The 22,965-nt window shown below is 34.9% G+C and overlaps 1 protein-coding gene across 7 annotated transcripts in view; it reads right to left on the reverse strand.

Annotated features, from left to right (window-relative positions):
- ASAP1 (ArfGAP with SH3 domain, ankyrin repeat and PH domain 1) overlaps positions 1-22,965 on the reverse strand; it is a 173,751-nt gene that overhangs the window by 40,763 nt on the left and 110,023 nt on the right. For 5 of the 7 annotated variants that reach the window (XM_074556998.1, XM_026790219.2, XM_026790224.2 and 2 more), the window contains 12 exons: positions 18,297-18,442; positions 14,764-14,838; positions 14,345-14,394; positions 13,895-14,024; positions 13,080-13,165; positions 12,272-12,347; positions 11,360-11,446; positions 5,742-5,750; positions 5,094-5,194; positions 4,614-4,683; positions 3,370-3,457; positions 2,271-2,319 (listed from right to left, as the gene is read on the reverse strand). In XM_074556998.1, coding sequence (XP_074413099.1) covers positions 2,271-2,319; positions 3,370-3,457; positions 4,614-4,683; positions 5,094-5,194; positions 5,742-5,750; positions 11,360-11,446; positions 12,272-12,347; positions 13,080-13,165; positions 13,895-14,024; positions 14,345-14,394; positions 14,764-14,838; positions 18,297-18,442 — 967 coding nt within the window. The remainder of the gene's footprint in view (positions 1-2,270; positions 2,320-3,369; positions 3,458-4,613; positions 4,684-5,093; positions 5,195-5,741; positions 5,751-11,359; positions 11,447-12,271; positions 12,348-13,079; positions 13,166-13,894; positions 14,025-14,344; positions 14,395-14,763; positions 14,839-18,296; positions 18,443-22,965) is intronic. The other 2 variants (XM_026790227.2, XM_026790210.2) reach the window with 1 other exon arrangement.

Here is a 22,965-nt window from a genome sequence, read left to right on the forward strand (position 1 = left end):
TGCAGAAATGGTATGGTCATCTAAACAAACTAAGAGAACTTCAGATTGAAATTCATAATTTCTCACTGAAATAACAATGAAAAGATTAGCTTCAAAGGATTTCAGAGAGAAATTTATGTTTGTAATTTTGGAACACAGATTCAAAGCCTGAACTAATATATGGGCATTCCATATTATATACTTCATGCACATTTTCTTTTAATTTTTATGTGCATAAAATCATCTAGGAAGTAGTGCTTAAAATGCTTTAAAAATTTTGAAAAATCAGTGTTAAGAATAAAAGAGAAATTGAAAGTCTTGAACACAAATCTGCTCCAAAGTTTACATGGTGTCAATAATGAAGGTACAGTCATCTTTCTCATTACATGAGAAGAACCTACACTAGAGGGCATTCTTCTGCAATTTTAATGGTGAAATTCAATGTTATTAAAAATAAGAGGCAAGTGTGTCTTGTACTAATATTATAACAATGTTTGGTCAAATACAGAAAGTAAAATAATAATTAAACCCAGACAAACAACACTTATTCTGACATTTGTTTATAATTTTTTTAGAGTTACAATTTGATTAGTTTGTTAAAAAGGCAGAATTTGAATAAAACTCAACTGAGCAGTAACAATTAAAAAATTATTAGATGCATTTACAACAAACACAACTGAGCCAGCTGTTAGTTGATATAGATTTCCTTATCATGAGTACCTAAACTGTCAGAGCAATCATTATTTTGGTTGTGTGTGCCCAGGGAGAAGGAACCTCTGTCCAGGACTGTCACTGGGGCAGCTGTGAGTGAGAGCAAGAGGCAGCACAGTGGCAGCTCTTCCCCCACAGGCACAAGGACAGGGACAGACTTCTCTGGATTACTGGTGCTGCTTATCAGGAAGTGCCCAGTTGGTCACCAGGCCTTCCTGGCAGGCCGCACACTCAAAATAAAACATGACTTTAGAGTGATAGACAAAATTTCAGTGCTTCTAATAAGAAATAAAACCAGCCTGGAATTTCAAAACAGTCCAACAGGCAGCCTGCTACACTAAATTTATTTATCTGCCTCTCAAAAGAAGGAGACTGCTTATTTATTTTTCCCCTACCTTGCTCATGTGTGAAGACAAAAAACCCAAACAAACCACTTCAGCTACTAAACCAACTAATACAGTAAAAATTAATTTATGGCAGAGTACCAAAAACTTATGACTCATAAGAAATAAAAGTATTTTCTTCTTGACTAAGAAAATTACTGGAATAATTAAGTTCCAGGATGAATGCAGTAATCATGACTAGCAAGTCAGCTTTGCACTGTAAGAGCCAACATAAAGCTGTGGAAGCTCAGAAGGAAATTGCTGCACACCAAAGAATTCTCCAGCCCTTTTATTTCACCCATGACTCCCAAGGTTGAGCTGTCAATGCCCCCGCCACCCAACACCACCAAACAAGTGAAACACCCTACAAACATCCCCTATGCCTTTAAAATACACATGGGGCAACACAGTCTTCCACTAGAATGTGGATATTTAATGGAAAAAATGAGGTAGCCTTTGCTGTCCTCTTCAGTAGTAATTACATTCCTTGCCCTTTTGGGTGTTGAGCATTAGGCTACATGCACAACACACATCTGGTGACAAAGGAGCAAACACCAGTGCTACATAGTTCTCAGGAAATAATTCTGATGCAGTGGGAAGAAAGATTGTTTAAAAGGAAATAATTTAATTGGAAGCATGCATTAAATGTAGCAAGGTCTTGGATTCTGAAGTACAAATCTCAGAGATGTGCTTTGCCATTTATTTCTAGGCCTACAGAAGAAAAAAAATGTACTGCCTGTAGATATTTTCTATGTGCCATATTGAGATCATTTATCTATTTATTATATTTACTTTCAAGGAAAAGGTAGGATCAAGAGGAAAAGAAGTAACTGCAGAACGGGATTGACAGGGAAGATTTGAGAACAATTTAAAAATACTTCATTTGAATCCTAATAATCTGATGTAATCCTAATATCATCCCAAGCACTCCACACAAATCAGGTACTGGCAGGATGAACAATCTAAATGGGGTTTTAGTTATTTGGGTTTGGTTTAGTTTCAGATTTAACATTACTAGGTTTTAAAGGAGCTCTGTAGTGTGAACAAAATAGTTTACATTTACAGATTCATAACAGCAGAAAAAAGAGACAGTAGGCACTAATTGTGCATTAACTGTGAAAATTATTTTCACTGTTATGTGTGATTTTACATAAATCTATTCACAAAATAAACTTGAAAAAATGTAAACATTCTTACGCCACGTATTCCTGCTCATCTTCTGCTTGAAAGTGGTAAGTTCTGTTATCTGAAAGAAAGAAATAAATCTTCTCAGGCGGCATATGAAAAAAGTCAATCTGTCTACATACTTGGTATAAAACCTATTTGGCAGCTAAAGCCTTCAAGAGCAATTTCTCTTAAAATGCATCATTAATCCTTTATTCATAGCTATGGATAAGAATTCCAAAAAAAAAAGAAAAAAAAAGAAGATGAAACTGTAAATTTTGATTATGTATTTTAAAAGTCTTAAGTTTTGAAAGAATAAAGAAAAATAAACACATGGATCACATTTCAGAAGCCAAAAACTGAAATATAATTAGGGGAAGAGGGCAAAATTAATTTGTTCTTTTTATATAGTTTTTCCCTGCAGTTTAGCCAAGGAAATTGTTTTACTAACCAACAGATGAAGACATGAAGTGGCTATTATCTCCCACAATCAAATGTTTCCTAGACTGTCCTTTTCAATGTAGAATGTTGGAACTGTTACTTGGTTAATACTCTATATGTGAAGTCTGAAAACACTAAGTTGACTCATCAAAAGAGTTTTTAAAGCCAGACTGGATACAAACACCTGCTGTACAAGACCAAAATAGGAAATAGGGGAACCACAGGAGCTTTAATGCTGAGAAGAAAAGGCACTACCAATTTTCAGACAAAGAGAAATATATTTTAATGTAGGATAAGAGAGAGAGAAATTTGGTCTCTTTGTCTTCCTCGTTCCCTCAAATAGCACTCAAAAAGCAGAACAATGACTGAAAAACAGGATAAAGCCAAAGGTCTTTCCCCTTTCCTGATGGATACAGATAACACATGTTTCACAAAGCTGTTAAACATCTCTGAGCTTAGGGAGCAGCACATATGCTGCATTTCATGGCTTGTCACAAACAAACAATATTTATGTCACATCATCCATTTGCTCATCATCAGAAATAGAGGCTCTGAACAGTCATGAGACACTCTGTGTGTCTGGATACAGACCTGAACTTTGAGTTCTAGCCTTGTGTTCTACACAAAGCATCTTGCAATGACATTTTCAGAAACCCCAATAACACAAGATAGTACTAAAGCTGCTACATACGTGATATCAGATCAAAGGACTTCTTATCTTCAGCATTTGGCTTCACCTGGCAGGTCAATAAATTCAGTTTAGCTGGTTGCCTGTTGGACTAAAAAGAAAATTTATTTTATTTTAAAAATGTATTGATTTAGGATTATTTTCCCTTTCTGGGGGGTGGGCACGTATGATATTACATAAAGCTTGGACATGCACACATATCCACCCTCAAAAAGCTGGAGACCAGCATCACCTGGTCTGATTTGGTCTCTCAAAAGGGACACATTCCTAAATCTAAACAAAATTAAAATCTTCATGGTCTCACTTTATCTGAAAGGGATGAAAAAAAGAAAGCCCTTAAATTTACAATATGCTAATATTAATAGTTTTTAATTGCATTTCTTCAACAAGGGCAAAATTATAATGCAATTTTTCATTACAGAATATCCAAGTTCCAAGTTTCCTCCCATTTTAAATAAATCAAAGTTATAATCCTAAAACTTTAAAATGGAAGTGGAAAGCTAAAGATCTGGAGTGTCAGAACTCAGGATAAATACCAATATCAATATTCTGTGGTGTAATTAAGTCACTTAAGACATGATAATTAAATGTCTCTGAGGAATTTGGGGTTTATACAGGTAGTAAGCTTTAGAAATTGAGAGCTGTCAGTTGAGGGCTGTCAGTGGAATTTGGGGCAAAGGTGGAAAAGTGGTGAGGAAATGGGACAATCTCCTTTAACAAGAGCAACTCCTGTGCTTGTTTCCAACAGGTTCATGTCACATTCCCACAAGGCAGTTTTAGCACTGCCTCCCCCTTGATCTCCTTGGTGCTACCTCATGACTGAGCATTCCTAGGAAAATTCTCCAGATATGTGCCTGATCCCAAGAACTCAGCATGAACAAAAATTCCTAGCATTCCAAACTTTTAATTGAAAGCACTCAAAACACTTAACACATTCACTCATCTGTCAGACTCTAACCTAATATCAAATACTTGCCAAGTTCCCAAATTATGTGGCTCACATATATACCATGACAATCCTTAAAGCAAATCCATCTGAAGTATTAATTGAGAAGTCTGTTCAATACATTTACCATTTTCTCATTAAACTACTGATAAATTCATTTCATAAGCTACAGTTTCACAAAACTTCAACAGTCAGAAGCTGAAGTAACATCCTTTTTGCAATAGCATATTAGCAACTCAGATTCACCAGGAAAGGATAATGCTATTTATTGTTTTCATATAAAGGTATAAAAATAACTTACCGTTGCATGTGAGATGGTAAGAATTCCATTTTTAACAGTGCACTTCCTTCTTTGCCATACTTTCCTTAACCTACATAAGAATATCATATCAATTTTAGTAAGCAGATGTGACTTCAAAACATGTAAATATCATTATCATTTTGGGACAATTAGCTTTAAAAAACAAAGAGATGCAGTCAAAATTTTACTAAATGCTTCATAAAAGAAACTTGGAGATTTGTGACAAATCTTAATCATCTTTTAGAGAGTTATAAAGACAATAGCTTTCTTTTAACTATGACTACTTTTTATGCTTGCTTGTCATGCTTTTGATATTTGCTACATTAAAATCAGTTCTGTTTTCAGGCTTGAACTTTGGAACTCACAAGAACCTGTGGCAGGTGCATTAGGAGAATATACCTGAAGCACTCACAGTAGAAAGCTGTTAAAATTAACGCCTGAACATAGCAGAAGATTTCACTATTATTAACCAGAACATACCCATCACTCTTCTTTAAAAGATAACCTTTCTTCTCACTGCCATATTCCTTATTTCCCTGAAGCTGATGCATACTGTACCCTCCTTGCCTGCTCTGTGAATCCTAGAAAAGGGAAACACAACATTAACATTCTCCTGATGTGCACAGTAAACTTTCTTAACCTGTACGCCTATTTTACTTTTTCTTCTCTACAACATCACAAATAGATAAAGATTAAAAAAGGATAACTCCTACTGCATGTTTTACATTGACAGGAGAGCTTGATTTTACACCATGTGATCTTGAACTAGATGCATGTTCAAGATTTAATACATACATTAGGCCTTTGATGCAAATACGCATCTCCAAACAAAAGACTTTTAGCATACAGGTATTTAATATTGCACAACCTCATAAGCAAAAGATGAAATTTCAAAAAGAAAACAACAGAATATAGCATGCATCTATATAAAGAAATACATATATAAAGAAAGACAAATGATAATTTTTTCTTCAAATAAAATATATTTATAATTCATGAGTTTTAGTGAATGAAGTCAGCTGAAATAACTTTTGGCCTGATCTAGTGAAACAATTAAGAGAAATGGATTAACTTGTTACAAGCACATCAGAAAAAAAATCCCCCAAATTCATTAAAACATTGACTTACTCTCCTAGACTTCGATCACGAAAGGCAAAAGCAATAAAGGAAAGAGAAAGCAAATAATTTGAAACAAGAATTATTATTCATTTAAAAAAAACATGATCCCTGAACACAAATTTTATAGCCCCCATTGTTAAAACAGCGTTTCCCCTTTCTAAAGACACTAAGAGAGAGAAGGCAAGAACTATTTTAGGCATACAGGTGTTTTGTCTCATCCATTAACAAAATTCCAGGAAACTTGCCATATATGACATTGGCTTCACAAAAACAACTCAGAGGACTGCAGGATCCAAGTTTAATACATCTTCCAATCTTTGTAATCTTTAAATTGACTAAAAGGATAGTTATATTGTATCCTCCACAACAGGAGCTAATTCTGAATTTCCATTGAGAAAGATCAGGCCCAAAGTTAACATTGAATTCTTGCAAGTGTATGTAAAAAGCTATATTTAAGGGCACATCAATTTGGTTTTGAATATAACTGTGAAACAATAACCTGCAAAATATCTGACAACATCCCACCAAAAAAAAAAAAAAAAATTGAAAAGAATGGGAAGTTCAATTATTTCCTTCTCAATAACCTTTCCTCTCTACAGCAGAGTTTCTTACTACCACAACCAATATATATTGAAGATTACTCCCTGTTGGTTTATCCAGAGCACTTACAATTGACTTTCATTTTGTAACAATTTGCCACAGAGTTTAGAGAAGTGCTTTGGTAAAACTGGCAGCAGTGGCTGGAAGCAGCACAGAGGCTCCTGCAAGCTGGGTGCTGCCAGCAGTGCTCACACTACCACAATCCATCACAGCTTGTTTGTTAAAAGCAAACTTCAAATCCCCATGGGAATTAGGGAATTAATCCTGCTGGTATTAGTATAGGAGAGAACATAATGAGATGTAGTTCTTGTTGCAAGTAGCATATAAGATAGAGATTTAGGGAAATAAATCAAAAAGTAAAGAAATAATTGATGAAACAGACACAAAACATGATTCCAAAAATTAGCTATATTCAACTTAATGCTGTTAAGTTACCTTTGCAGCAATAATTAATAGACAAAAAGAGGGATCAGAAGCCTGTATTAAAGGCTCAGTTTCCTTTAAAATTGAATCTTCTTAGGATATGAGCATTTTGCAACATACAAGATCAGATGCTTTACACAATTAAAAGTACACTAGTATTCACTAAATACTTTTTCCAAAAGCCATAAACCAAATAATTTTCCAAGATATGATAGTTCTTGCACAAGGTAACAGAATCTGCCCCAGCTTGACATGAGGACAGCACAAGAGTGGCCACAAGAGACACTGCCTGTGACAGGGCCAATGTCAATGGCAATTCCTGCAGTGCAGCTGCAGCACTGGCACTGCTGCCCAGCCCAGGATTCAAACATGCTCCAGATGTGCTTCTCCAGGAGCCAGGTAATTGCAGTGATTGCAGTAATAACTTTTTCACTGATGAAAGGAGAGGTATGCCACAAAAATGTGCAAGGTCATTACAGATCCCCATAGCGCTAAATGAACACCTTGAACAAGTGCAACAGTGGAACAGGAGCTGCATTATGAGGCCTCAAAAACATCAGGACGTCTCACTTCTCTCACAGCAGCTCTCAAGAGGTTAAAGGTGGCAGAATTTACAACTTGAACAGGAATCCCTAGTTTCAATTTCCTTCTCTCCATCCAAAAAACTGTTTACTATCAACAACTAGGGCCTCAATTTTGTTATTTCAAACTGCTTCCCTACCAAAGCAATGTTTGGTAAGAATAAAGCTGATTTTTTTACAAATCCACCAGAGAAAATCTCATTCATTGAATGTTCTTCAATAATTCCATTAATCCATCAATTTTCCATCAATGAGACTATAGGGCACTAATATAAGTGGGGAAATGCATACAGAATCATAATCCACCAGGCCATCTGTCACAATAATAAAGCCCAGCTTTATGCACTTAAAGATTTGCATACCCACAGTGATGGAGGCAGACTGGGGAAAACTCAGGCCACATCAGGCTTTGCTGCCTCTCAACCAAGGAGTAATGAATGCTGATCTGCTGCTTCAGGAGTAAACACTAAATAACTAACACATTATTTTATCAAGCTCCTCAATTTCTGCCAGCATCATTACCCTCTGACTCAGGTCATGTAGCAGAATCTCATGACAAGGTCCTCATGTTGATTTTGAGACAGAAACTTGAACATCAATGTGATCAAGTGGTTATTTTATCAAAAAAAGCAGATTCTTTCATTACAGCATTTCTCTACCTCTCTCCTGTGATTTGCCTGGATATCTGAGAATCACAATACTGCTCCATTTTCTTCTAAGACAAAACTTCAAGTCTCTTCAAAACAAAGACTTTATTTTTTACATTTATAACTTTATATACATATATTATACACATATACACACACAGAGTTTTTCAAGATTCCTAGAATTTGTCCAGACTGTAATTACAATCAGAACAGTTGCACAGTTTATTTTGGTGATGTCTGTGAAGCTTCTTTATTTCAAAATGTATTCAAGTTTCAAAATCTGACTTCACATTTAAATTTGACTTTACTTGTATATTTTAGATGAGGTGTTTTTTACTATATACGTTTTTTTACTGCACATCCAGGAAAGAGGTAACCAAAAATCCAAACATTATATTTCACTTGTTACTCTGCCTCATAATAATCAATGAGCAATTTTGAAACTTGACTTGTGTGGACTGTACCATAAGCATCTATGAATACACAATACATTGCTGAAGAACATCCACCCATTTCTCCTACTTTATTTCCAAGAACTGGCTGATTGTCAAGAAGCATGAACTCAAAAACACATGCAGCATCCAGGAGAGGAGATGTTTTCCTTTGCTTTCCAAACAATCAGCTTTTGGAAGAAAAGATACATGAGAGGAGAGCAAGTCTTGCTGCTCTGTGTGTTGGGAATCAATTCCTGATGAAGAATGAGCAGGAATTATGTTCAGAGTGATTTAGATAATAGGGAGATGACAAATGTAATGCTCTGTAAGTGTTATGGAAGAGATCCAGAAAATCCATATACACATTGAAGATGGAAGGGAAAAAAACCCAACAAACTTAGAATCAGGAAAGACTGTAAAGTATAAGGTAAGGGAAAACTGAGCACTAGAACAAGCTGACAGCTTTCACAGTAAATTGGGATCTAGTCAAAGGTGCTCTGTGGTACTCCTGTCAGCATTTGTGCCACAAAAGAAATTCTAAAAAACATGTAGAGTGCATTGTAAGGCTGTGTTGTCCTTCAGAATGGTGGGATTAGAGGTGCAGGAAGAGGAACAGCCTGCTGGCCAAGGTTTGTCTGCTGTATGCTTACATAACACAGGTGCACATCATATGTAAGCAAACATTCAAAAGAATAAAAACAAACCACCACTGCAAGGAATTACTTGTCCTTTATTCCTTATTAACTGGGATTCCACATGAGCTAATTTACTAACTTCAAGCCACACATCTACACACAGTGGCCATGATCACAATGAGCTATCTGTAGAATTATGTGACAGTCCACAAAAATATTTACACCTATTACTTCTCCTGTTTTTCAAAAATTTCAAAAGAATTCCAGGAAATTAAAGATAGATCTTTTTAGCTTCACAGCACAGAAGGAAGATTAATGAAAACTACTTTGAAGAATATATTTATTATTACATATACTGGAAAATCAGGGCAGCTTTTGAACAGAGAGGTTATGTACAAAAATTTCCTGGAAGAATCAGCAAGTAAATGATGACTGATGCAGTGAACCTGGACTTTCAATATGCACTTATTCTTCCTTATGAAAGGGAAAGAAATACATTGCCACAGGACAGGAGGAAAAGTCCTGAGGTGATATAACAGGTTAAAAGCATGAAACAGCCAAATGAGTTTCACAGAAAGCTGTGCCAGCACATACTGTGTCTTACACAAACAATATGGAAAAGGGTGAACAGTAAACTGTCAAATTTTGTTAGATGTTATTAAATTATTCAGGATACCCAAGAAAGGCTCACTGAAGGATTTCTCAGGAACTCAACAATAGTGAGTAGCTTGACAACAAATGACAGGTGAAGATCCGCATAAAAAAATGCCAAGTGATGCAGAGGGGAAGAATAAGATACTGTGAGCTCACCATGAAGATTCAGAAACAGGATGATATGGTTATAGCTTTACAGATAATCAAACTCACACACCTCCTCTGGCCAAAAAAGCAAGTCAATGTAAGGTTTTATATGGAAAAAAAAAAAAAAGAACAAAAAAGTATCTAGCAAGGATATAATAAATTCACACATACACTCAGATCCTGAATAGGGTAAGCAGATCAAAAAATTCAAAACAAATAAAAGCAGAAAGACTTTTCCACACAACATGCAGCCATGGTGGGAAAGGCTCAGCTGTAGCATAAGCTAATGATTTACACTTCTTCAAAAAGCAACTGCACAAATTCAAAGACTTCCACGCTAGCCAAGCTACTAATGGGAGGATATTCTGGGGAAGTATCAGTGTTTATTGCCCTTCATTTTACTCTCAACATCCACAATAAACTGGCATCAGAAACTTGGCTGACTCAGTGACCTGGGTGTAAATTATGTTTTTATGTATATATGATATTAGCAATACTGTTGATCACATATTTGGATGATCATATATATTCAGAAGAATGGCACCTGCCTAATGTTATGTTATAATTCATATTTCATAACAGATATCTGGTAAATATGAACGTCTTATACACCAACAACAAAACTGAACAGAGGGTAAGCAAATTTTTCCTGAAGGAAAGCTACACTGACCCTCCCAACAATCCCTGTCACCATGGGCTATTCAGTATTTCTCTCAGGGATGATGATTTTGAAAAGTCAGAGTATTATCTCAGGTAAAAGTTGTGATGTGTGTTATTATGTTCTCTCCTAGTTCAAGAAGTATTTCAGAATATCTGCAATGGACACCACATGTGCTTCCCTCCACTTCTGCAGTGCATACCAGACACTAGGGCATTTGATGATGAATTTTACTTTTAACTGCCCTGTCTCAGTCCCTTCTGTCTGAATAGAAAACAAATTTTCTTCCTTCCTATATACTATTAGCAAAAGGAGTTTGGAGAGGAGAACAACAGCCCAAAACCCATGTGAGTTAGCAGCTGAACTCCAAAGTGCAAACCACAGCTAAAGGCAAACCTCTGGTCCTCATTCTGCCTTGGGATCACCTGGGTCAGGAAAATCCTGAACACAAACTGGCTGGAGGACAGCAGAACACAAGATGGAAGTGTGCATCCCTTCTCTTCATTTTTTTCCCTGAACAATCATTCCTTATCATTGTCAAGGACAGCATGCTGGGGTAGATGAAGCATTTATCTGACCCATTACAACTCTTCTTATAGTACATCAAGAAAGTACATAAAAAAGAGAATAATTTCTCTTTGTACATAAAATAGAAACAGAAAATGAATGTAAAAAAATTGTTTGTTGATATGTAGTTGAACATTGTAAATATTAGTTTTGCATGATGTTGAAAGTCCAACTCTTTTGAACCAATAACTACAAAAATTTAACATTAACTAAACAAATTTCTGAATATAAAACTCACAAATTTACATTATCTCCAAGAATAACATGTCTAAATTATTTACCTCCTTCTGATCAAGCTGCAGAGAAGATTTTATCAAATCTCTAAGAGCTGTAAGTTGCTTCTTTTCTTCATCTTGTGTCTGCTTTATCTACAGAAAGAGATTGCCATTATATGCTTGCTGGATGCAACTTTAATTTTAATGTTTTATGCATTTTAATATACCATTTCAGATGCTCAACTATTTTGTATTTTTGTAATAGTTGAGTTTATTTTCATGTACCAGTCCATTCTTATATCTTCACCTTCTATGCATTTACTGCTTGAAAAGCAAAATTAAAATGAATGTATAACTTGGCATGCACTGTTTATTCTGTTATATTGTCATGGCTTACTATAGCTAATGCAACTAAATTATCCTCTGAAATATTAAAATAACTCAAATAAATTTGACAAATTACTTAAGGAATGAAAATGCAGTTTAATTTAGCAACAAATTACAATAGCAAATGGGATTACTGTAATTCTGATTATGGAATACAAAAACACTTGGATGACAAGTGATCTATGATTCCATGTTATTACTTTTCTTCAATAAACATCACAATTAATTCATTTATAAAACCCTGGTGCTATCATTAAGTAGTTTGGTTTTAAAAAGTGAAAATGGTACTAAAATTAATGTTAATAATATAAGCTGATTCCAATATTAATACTTAAAAGTAGTTTTATATTAATATATGATTGAATTAACAGTAGGATGAAAACTACTTTTCCTAATAGCTCTAAAAATTGCATATGAAGTTTAACAGTCAAGAAGTCTTTTCTCCATCTAGCTATGTTCAGTTTCAAGTAACACACTTTTCATTTATAAGATGTAAATTCAATATACATCCTCGTAATTCTATTTAAAATGTACTTATATAAACACAGTATTTTCATTTTCAGATATAAAGTTACTTGTAAGTGAACTTACATTATATAAGTCAGCAGCCAACTTTTCAATATATTGTTTAAGTTTATCAGCTGTTTTCAAGCCATCTTGGAAGAAACTGGAATGAAAAAAACCTTGGATTTATCAGGAATGTATGGAGTTCACAACACAAAGTAGATTGTCTCGTGTAGCAAAATAGCAAAACCAATAAAACATATCCAGCTTTTTCCATGTTCAAAACTGAACAAAATAATTTAAAAAGTTAAAACCCCAACAAAAAACCCCTTCCTAGTAGTTTAGAGTATCTTTCAAAAGTGGAGATACACCATTGTGACTTTAACAAGTATCAAATTAGAGAGACTATAGCCAATGTGTTTCTCCTACAGTAACTTCTAAAATCTTTTTTCTGTATTTAACTCAAGCTCCTGTGTGTCTGCCTTTGTGGTTCTAATGATGACAAGGTTGTATCTCACCAGTTTCACCTCAAGAAAATCCAAAGAAATTACTGGCTTTCACAGTGGTTTTTAAATTTACACAAAGACTGAAAACAATTAATTAGAATAAACAAGATATTTATAAAAATGCATTCTAGATTTATGCCTCAGGAAATAAAATATTTTTTGCATGCAACATGCAAAGTTTTCCTTCACCCTGTTTCTCCATCACTCCCCTTCCCCACAAACTCACTCACACATTCTCTCCTGGAAGTCTACAGCCTCAGAAGAGGAAGATTCAGACACCTGGCACATCACAGTCATGAAAAAAGCTCTGATATATTCAAACAAAGGGAAACAAAACCTTGTGCAAAAAAGAAATTTGCAACTAAAGCTTAAAGCATTGCAGCACTTACTTGCATTGTGCATGGTAATATTTAATAAGGTTCTGCAGAAGGTCCACACCCTTTTTTGTCTTGATTTCATTAACCTTAATAAGATACTGCATAGAAAATGGACATGTTGACAATCATGTATCACAAACTTCAACAGTTTTCAAACAATAAAACATCATTTGCTCAATGAATTAAACGCTGTGTTTAACTTGGGTGCTGCGCCATAAAATGCCAGTCCACCACTGCTAAACTAAACTTAAAACAGGTAACAATTTATCTGGCTACTCTATAAAATTTAAGCACCCCAAAACATAAAGCAAACTCAAGAAAAAAGTTTCATCCTTTAGAATTATCTAAAGATTTCTATTTTTTAATGCTACTGTAGTCATTACTGAAATATTCTGATACTACAAACACTGTGTTCTCCACTAAAATGTAATAAAAAGAACTATTAATATAAAAAATAGTACCACTAACATTTATCACTTTATTAGAAATTTTTGAAGGCTTCAGAAAGCATATTGGAAGAAAAATATCAAAATATTGCTAAACCAAAAACCTGATAAGAAATACTTCCACAGTGTATTTTCAGCCCAAGAACCTCTCCACAACAATCTAAAACAAGGAAAAGGAATAAAAACAAAAAGAAGCCCAGTTTTGTACAAGAGTTGCTAAAATAATTATCTTTATGTTGCTGTACTGTGTCACATTAAAATAAATTCCTCCCTCCACCCCCATTAAGTGACAAAAGATTTCACCATCTTCAAGAAAGACTCCCAAAGTCTGTTAACTATAAGTTGTGGTGTTGCAATTGAAAACTGAGCTTTGTTTCTTACTTCACACATCTGCAGCTGGAAGAGCCTCCTCTCCTTCTCCATCTCCTCGGCTATCTCTGCCCCCGTTATCTCCGTTCTTATCATCCCGTGCTGCTTCGCATGTTCTCTCTTCTCCTTCTCAATCTTGGTACTGAAATTTCAATTAGAAAACATTTTAGAGAATCCCTTCTGCTGAAATGTGCTCTGGCATTGTTTAGGGAAAAAGTAAATAATTAAGAAGTATCAAAGACATTCTGAAGATTAGCTCCTCTACCAAATCCTGTATATTTTTAATCTCCAGAAGCTATCGAGCCATGAAACTGCCCTTCCTACAACTGTATTCTCTAGATTCTGTGTTACTTGAGGAAAAAAAGAAATAATTATATCTTTAAGAAAATACTGCTAATAATAATTCATTTAAAAAATCCCAACACCACAAAAAACAAAGCCAAGTGGGAGACAAATACTTACAATTTGGTCTCATAATCTTTCCAGGCTTTGTCAAAAGGCTTTTTGAGGTCCTTAGGAAACAGAAAATTGTCTTAGAACATTTTTTAACATTTTCTTTGTAGTTATCAAGTAATAAATAGCAACAAAAATACTGTTTTCTTCAAAACTTTTCAGAAAGCAGTTGAAAAAATATTGGTCTTGAATCTTGTAAAGTATTGTTTTCCTGAGCACACTAAAACAGCAATTTACAATGAAATTGTCATGATTTCATTGCAGTCATTCCAATTTTGATCTTTGCACTAAATAGAAATGATTAATAAATGCCAAAATTATATTCACTCATATATATATTTCACTCATAAGAAATACTCTCATGAGTGAAAGGAAAACAGTCACTACACAGATGAACATGAAACAAAAATTTAGTTTGCAACACTTACCCCTTTAACACCTTTTAAGTCTCCTTTTAAGAGAGAATCCAAAGTGAAAATAACATTGTGGCTTAAACCCTGGAGCTAAAAACAAAAACATTGTATTCAGAAAGATTTATTATGATCTTATCAAACTACTGTCAACAATTCTTTGAACTTCACTTATCAAGCTGCAATCACCTCACATTTCTAAATTCATAGTAAATTCAAGTATGGGAAGAATTAATAAACATTTACTTGCATGAGCCATGGAAACATTATAATTAACATTTACTTAAACAAGGTGACATAAATCTGGAATTTTACAAATAGTATGTAAGCAAAGTTCTGAAAGCACTTCAAGGCAATATTCATCCTCTTGAAGCAAAAGAAAGATTTGGGTACAAATTTGGCTACAGCCTCCTGAGTAAGAAGGACCTGCTGTGCCACAGGCTGGGAACACACAAAGCACATGGTAATTCAACCATGAACAGAAGGAGCAAACAGGGGCACCAGGTCTCTGAATATTCCCCCCTTTTTGGAAACACTGTTCCTTTCCTTGCCCATTGTGTATATCTGAGATCCCCTCAAACTCTCCTGAGTTTAAATTTCACCCCACTGAATTCATGCCTGTTTGAATATGGACAAGAACATCAAAACAACCACTCAAACAGGTTCTCCAGATCTAGTGTTCCACTCCAACTCCTCACATATTCTAAAGACACTGTAGCCTTTTTTTCATTTTTCCAGGTGTATCCATTACAGATAACCAACTCAAACCATTAATTTTTGGCTTGAAATGACTGAACAGTAGCCAAGGAATATGTCAGCTATAAAAAAAACCAAAAACCCCAAAGCTAAATAGCAGTGTGTCACTCCAATACAGTAAGGATTTGCAATCATTTTTTACATCACTGAAGACTTGATAAAACAATAGACCAAATGAACTGGAAACAATCTGATAAAGTAAAGCAGTCTCACATATAGAACAAAATAAAGGGAAAAAAAATCCCTTAACACATGGAAACACATATGAAAATTTAGTGAGGGCTGTGAACAAAAGATAATTTGCCTGCAAAGATTAGCTCAGGACATTTACAGGAAAGAGAGGTAGAGAAAAACAGGCTTTAAACACTTGGAAAAAGGCAAGAATGATGCAAATTTTCAAAAGAAATAATCTGCAACTGCTACAAATGTTCTGCCAAAAGCTCATCTAGATCAATGTAAAGATCTTGACACACTCATTTTCATATACACAGGTCTTTATACAGCTTTTAAATGCACTATTATAATGAATTACTGCATAAAGAAAGAAACCTGAAATGGCCAAGGAGGTCGAAGTAAAAAACAGAGAAACAGATTCTGGTGGGACACTCAGAATTTGCTGAAAACAGAGACCAGGTTTGGCAATGGCCAATCCCAATGTTTTACCTTTATAAAATCTTACTGAAGGGTCATTGTGTGTCCTTCTTATAAGACAATCTTAATAACAATGATTGAAAAACTTAATTACACTCATAAATTTTAAGTTTCAGACATTATATTTAATGATAACATCAACAGTTAGTAGTAAAAACTGCACAGCAACTTATTTATCCTTGTTAAAATGATTAATGGATGCGATTTTATTCTTGCCCTTGTATGCTGAGCAATCATTTCAAAATTATGCTTTTCAAAGGTTGAGTATGCAAAAAAGTTGCTGGTTTTACTCCATAGTAAGTGACTATCACTCCAAAATAGTCACTCCTTCACTCTATAACTGACAAAGAAGAAAGTAAGTTATTTTGTACCTTCCTTGTCATGAATATCCAAAATATCACAATTTCTATGAAAATTTTAATGAATCATAATTGAAGTTGAAAGATAGAACAAAAAGTATCCAAATCTGTGAAGCATTTTTTTCCTTGTCTACTGTGCAGCTCCAGTCCTTATTCATCTTTATGTCTTTGAAGACTATTCATTATTTTATTGTACCTTTATTAAATAAGGCATCAACAATTTGTTCTAGGTAAAAAATAAAAAAAAATCCTTAAACCCATTATCCTACCATTCATCTTAATAACTCCTGGTATTTTTCCAATTAATTTTATCAACTTAAGGCTCAGCACCTACTTTGGGGCCTTAGCAGTGACACAACTGAATTCTTCTCTCAATGGCTTTTTCAATGGACCTCAACTTCTATTTGATATAAACATCTTTTTTTCTTTCAGTGTAATCTTATTAAACGGAATGATGCTTAAGAACAACAAAGCAGAATTTTCTATCTCAGGGAGAAAAAATAAGAAAAAGAAATGGTTTAAAAAATGCTCAGGCAATTGTAAAATAAGTTTCTTGTCTATTTGAGATTGCTAAACGAAGTAAATTAGTGAACACCCTGTCTTGAATCCTGTTAACAAGAATTTGGGTAGATAATGCTTCATAATCTAGCTGAAATAGTGTGGTTCTTAAATTAAAAGTGTTTTTTCCACTTGAACAGCACTATTTTAAATAATAAATAAATAAACCCTGAAATCTTTGCTAGTTGAAATAAGTAAAAAATATCTGTGGATGCCCCACTAGGAATGACAAAGGCCAGAAAGCTTCCAAAAAACTTGAGTTCTAGTCCCAAACTGTCCTTAAACTGCACTTTAATTCACATTTTATAATACTTACATTTAATTGTGTGCTAAATTTAAATTAAAGGTCAAATTAATCCAGAGTGAAAGAAGTCTCTACAGAGCAAAGCACAAGGCTCAGTTTTGGGCCACTGTCACAGCCAGGGAACTTTGCCACAGTGACCTTTGGTGTGACCTGCAGCAGTTATGGCTCTGCTGGGGACCACAGGAAGACAAGTCTGTAACATCTCTTGTACTTCACACACTAGAAAAGCTTAAAAATTTACACAACTATAAGAAAAATATAAAACTGAAGCTGTGACTTTCTGGATAAAACAGTTACATTTACCAAGCCCATGAAAAATGATTTCACAAGAAATGCAGCTTCATTACTTTCAGTGTTCAAAGACATTTGCTATGACTTCAGTTTTATTATGGAGTTTTCAGAAATAAAAGGCCTAAGAAAAACTTTAACTGAGACAAATCTTTAAACCACCTTTAAAAACCTGGCATGGATGCTTTATGTATTAAAGGGAGAGTGGACTGTTAACACCATTTCAACATGCTCAAATTGTCAGTTTTTTCCCAAAAAGTGAATGTTTCTCCTTTTGTGGTAAAACAAATCAGTCATGCCTAATGATATTGTATTTTTAACAAGAAAGACTTCAAGTTAAGGGATGATTTAAAATTAAGCTCCATGAGGTATAGATCACCATCAATCACTTGTGAGTGATGACTCAAGGGGTGTCTCAACATTTATATTTACCTTCTTAACTTCCAATTAACAATCAAACACAGAATGTGTCATAACACCCTTTACAGATCCTCTCTGAAGAAACTGCAGGTTTTGTTTTGAAAAAAAAAAAAATCTTAAAAATTATCCTTAGTCATCATGATCATGCATGCAGTTCTTGTATTATACTTTATTTTGAAACAAGTTAAAAGCTAAGAAAGTTCAAAGCTCCTCACCAGGTTCTTCAACAGTGTTGATAATTCTTTAGTAAGTGTGGAAAATTTTACAAAAGCCGTGCCAAGATCTGGATTATCCCGACTTAAAAAATTACTTCCAAATTTATCTAGTACTTGTGCATAGTTTTCTTCATTTTGAACATGATCTGCAAAGAAAAATCAAAAGTAAGTTTTTTTGTAGCCAATTATAATTTTAAGCTTACTGCAACTTCAAACAACAAACTAATAAACAGTACTTTGAGAAAAGCCACAAGTCAATACATTTACTGAAAATTAAAAGAATTTTAAGATTAAAAAGAATTATTTAGCAATAGTCATATATACGCTTTTTAAATCAGCAAGCTGAAATTTGTAATACAGAGATGAAGAAAACTCTGTAGCTATTGACAGAGTAATAAGATCAATAATACATCAGTGAAACAATATAAGATTGTTTTGTAAACAACATTGGAATTTTTACCTGCCCACTACAGGAACTTTCATCCATACATGAACTTTTCTTTTGAAATGTTGGACATTTCAAAAAAGAACAAAAGTATCAGATAAAAAAGGCAAAAGTATCAGATTTAAATGTAAGAAGGCCAAGTCTGAATCTGACTGTAAGTTCAAAAGAAGAAGCATCTTACAAAGGCTCCCTTTCTGCCTGCTTTGTACCCTGAGCTATCCCAGATAACAGAATGTGTATTAGTACACAGCCAAAGACTCATCCCAGTGTATTTAATAGCACACTGCATATACAGAGAGGTCAGAACCAAGACAATGCAGTTGAAGCCAGGGAAAGTGAGAAAAATCCTTGACTCAAGAATGAATTTGAAGCTCTTATATCTGAAATGTCCTTCCTGTTTCTGTTTAGTTTCTTTTCTGGCATGTGTTCACATAATTTTTGTTACTTCTATTTTATTGTCTTTAAATAGATAATTTACCTCTACAGCCCTTTGGGAAAGGCTTTATCACCTTTATCTCTCTTAGAGGATATTACCAGTATTAATTAAATCAATATTTAACTTTAATTAATTGCCTGGGCTTACTATGTGGGCTTTTTTCTGCAAACCACAAACACAAAACCACAGAGTTACAGCACAAGATCTGTGTAATGCAAGGGAGGAAGGGAAAGAGAGAACAATTACCAGGAGGTACCATGGGTTTTTTTCCCTCAAAATCCCCAAGGTTATTTATTTTTTTAATTCAAGTTATGATATTGCCTCAGAGCATCTGAATTACAAGTTATGACTCAGAGAAAAAGGAAAAAAGAAGATGTAAGTTTCAAACAATTCCTCCATGAATTCAAACAATTATTCCATTAATAATGTCTCATAAATAATGTCTCACAATGCACAAATCTATTTGGGCATTAACAAATAGCTGATGAGGAGTAAACAGTTAACTCTTCTAAGGTATTGCAGATACTCAAACAACAGTGTACCAGAGCTCCAGCAAAAAAAGTCAAAACCTGTTAAAAAAGTACAATCTTTATTTACCAATACCAAGTCCCAAAGCTCACACATCACATCAGTCACATTCTAAAAAAATCAGACATTAATACTCAGGTTTTCAAGAGGCCAAATATTTAATCATATGTTAATACAGAATTGCAATTCAAGCCATATGTTTTTAAGAAAACTGTTCCAAAAGCATACAGTTTTAATCAAATAGCTTAGCACTGAACTCAAGGAAACTACTACATAACAATAAAATATGCATTTTATTTTGATGTAAAAGCTTTTGCACAAATACACACAGAGGACTTTATCTATGAAGGAGCTTTAGCTCAAGTCCTAACTGTGTAAAGCTCAAGCATAGCATATCCAGCTGTGCTGAAGGAAAAGCAAGGATAAGGGAAGGTCAGAAAGAGCCCTGCTAGGTCATGGAATCCCTGTCCTTGCTTGTGAAGCACTTTTTCCACCACAGTATTTCCCAGCATTTTGATGTTAAGTACTGTGTTGTTTCATAGAGCATTTTAAAAAATTATTTCATAAAGAGAGTGAAAAAGAGCTGAAGAAGCTTTTTTCCTTTATCTGTAGAAAGGCAAAAGAAATTCCCGGTCATTAAGAGGAAGCAGGAAGCAGATCATTGTCCTAGAACAATATAGAGGAAATTCTCAAGAATCCCAGACTACAAATCATCTAAATCTAGAAATGAAGTTTTGATGGTGAAGTAAAAGGAATACTCCTACACTTACTTCTGTAATTGCCACACAAAATGCAAGTATTCTGTAAGAATAAGAAATTTTCCATTTCTATGTAAGTATCAGTGTAAATCTTGCAAAAGGAGATTAAATATTTTCTATTTTCTGTTAAAGAGGCAAGGCAATTCCCTACTCAACCGTAAATGCACATAGCTGAAAAAATTAAATCTGCAATGTAGCCTACACTAAAATATGGAATGTGAAACCTGGCATGCTTAGAGCAAAGAGCATTCTTTAATCTCACTCTAGGTGCCTCATGCACTCAGAAATTACTTCCTAATGTCCTAATAGAATTTCCTTTGCATACAGAAAGCTCTAATAGGCATGACAATATTTACTTTCTTACATACAAGTCCTCATACAAGACTTCAATAACCCTAATAGCGAGACAGGATCACTGACAGCAGCACATACAGGGAATAAGATTTGTCTTCCAGAACTGAATCATGCCTTTCCAATATTGTAAGCAATGCTCAGCACTGGGATGAAAATAGAACAGCTTTCCCAGGCAGACATCCTGCTCCTTCAGCAGCTCCCTGAGGCGTGCCAGAATCATGGAACACTGAGCCAGGGCTCTGCACCCACTGACAAACACAGCTCCCTTCAGAGGGAATCATGGAAAACTGAGCAAGGGCTCTGCACCCACTGACAAACACAGCTCCCGCCAAAGGGGTCTCACTCATTCCCTTCCCAGTGGGAGCTGGAAAGGCCCCCAGCCCCTGAGCCCATGCTGAGAATGCCACCAGAGTGTGGCAGATGTGCAGTAAAGCAGCACATCTGGACACAGCAGTGGCACTTTCTGAGCTGAATGAAAGCGGTGCATCTCCTCCACAACCCACACCTTCAACCCTGGCAACATTCAGCACACAATTTCCCTTTGGTCTGAGAAAATCCTCGCAGCTCCCAGTGCACAGTAATACTGTGGCATCCCTTATGTCTGAGCTCTAACGTATTTTGGGGAAATGTTATGAGGAAATAACAGGAATGTCTCTGGAGATGCAGATCCAAGCAGCTCAGGGAGGAGGGGCAGCTCTCAGCTGCCCTTGGCTGCACAGCAGCACTTCCAGAAGCAGGGAGCACAGAGCTCTGAAGGACTCCCAGGGCTCAACCCCACCTTGCACTGCATTCCCAGGCAGTCACCTGCAGCTCTCCATGCCTAGAGTGACCCAGTGGGAAACTATTCCCAGGATGAACAGAAAATACCTAAATGAGATTGCCAGAATTTGTACTCTTTCACTAGAACCCACAGCATTCATTAAATGCTGTGTTTATTTTCCACCCCAAAATTATCAGAATTTTAGCACATGCCTCTGAGCCTAGTGAGATTTCTGACTACTTGTGCATATTAAGGAAGGGTACAGAAGTACAAATTCTGTGAAGAGAGGTTAAGGGATAGCCTTTATATGCTGGACCTACAAAACACATCACTGAAATTAAAGGCTTAAAATTTCCTTCCTCTACAACAGTTTTGTTCAAATATATTATCCTGCAAACACTGAAAAACACAAGCACAAAAAAATTAAATAGTTTACAGAAGAAAAACACTACTTTTGTCATTGATTATGCCCAAAGAAACCTGAAGAATGTCTAAATTAATAAGAATTAATTCTGCATTTGTGGTTAACAAAAATAAAAATATTATTTCAGAATTTTGATCAACTCTAAACTATTTTTAAGCTTCTTCTAAAACAGCTTTGTTCCATGGATAGTGAGAGGAAAAATAACCAAGGTCAGAGCCAACATGCATTTATGAATGAAAGATGACTCAGAAAGGCTTTAGAAAAGCAAGAAAGCTGGCAAGGTTAAAAAGGATGGCAGAAATTTTATTTGAAATAAAAAACACCCTTTCTCATTTCATTCTTCACAAGTTGAAATATAATGAAAAAATAATAGAAAAAAATTATTTGACCACCATACAATTGTCTGAACTTGATAACAATAATGCCTTCTGGAATGAAATTGCTCAAGGGAAAAGTAATAAAAGCCTCTTTCCATATTTCAGAGCAAGAAATATCTCACTGTGTCTGCAAGGTTCTCTAGATCATCACAGTACAAGAGCACTGAGAGATAAGGCAGCTCAGAAAAGTAAATTACTTCTTTTTGCATCTCTGTTCATCTCTGACATGTTTGAAGAAGCTCTCATGGAAAAATTTTCTTTCTATTCTGCTTCACAGGGCTTATACCAAATCTAACAGTTGAAGAAACACAGCATTCAATATCAAAATATTGCCATATTAGGCTTAAACCCTTGAGTGCAGTTCCTGTCCCTACTGCCCAAAATTCACTCCTCCTCTTCTCTATTTTAGAAAAAGAAGTCTGTGCTTCCATTTTGGAGAAAGTGAGGATGATTAAATGCAATGGTTTCTGTAAAAAAACAAACAAAAAAAAAACCAAGCAAAACCCCCCCCCCAAAAAAAGACAACACAAAAAAAAAACCCAAAAAAAACCCCAAAAACAAAACCCAAACAAACAAAAAGAAAAACC

Source organism: Zonotrichia albicollis, chromosome 1 (assembly GCF_047830755.1).
Source record: "Zonotrichia albicollis isolate bZonAlb1 chromosome 1, bZonAlb1.hap1, whole genome shotgun sequence".
In the NCBI taxonomy this organism is placed as follows: Eukaryota; Metazoa; Chordata; class Aves; order Passeriformes; family Passerellidae; genus Zonotrichia; species Zonotrichia albicollis.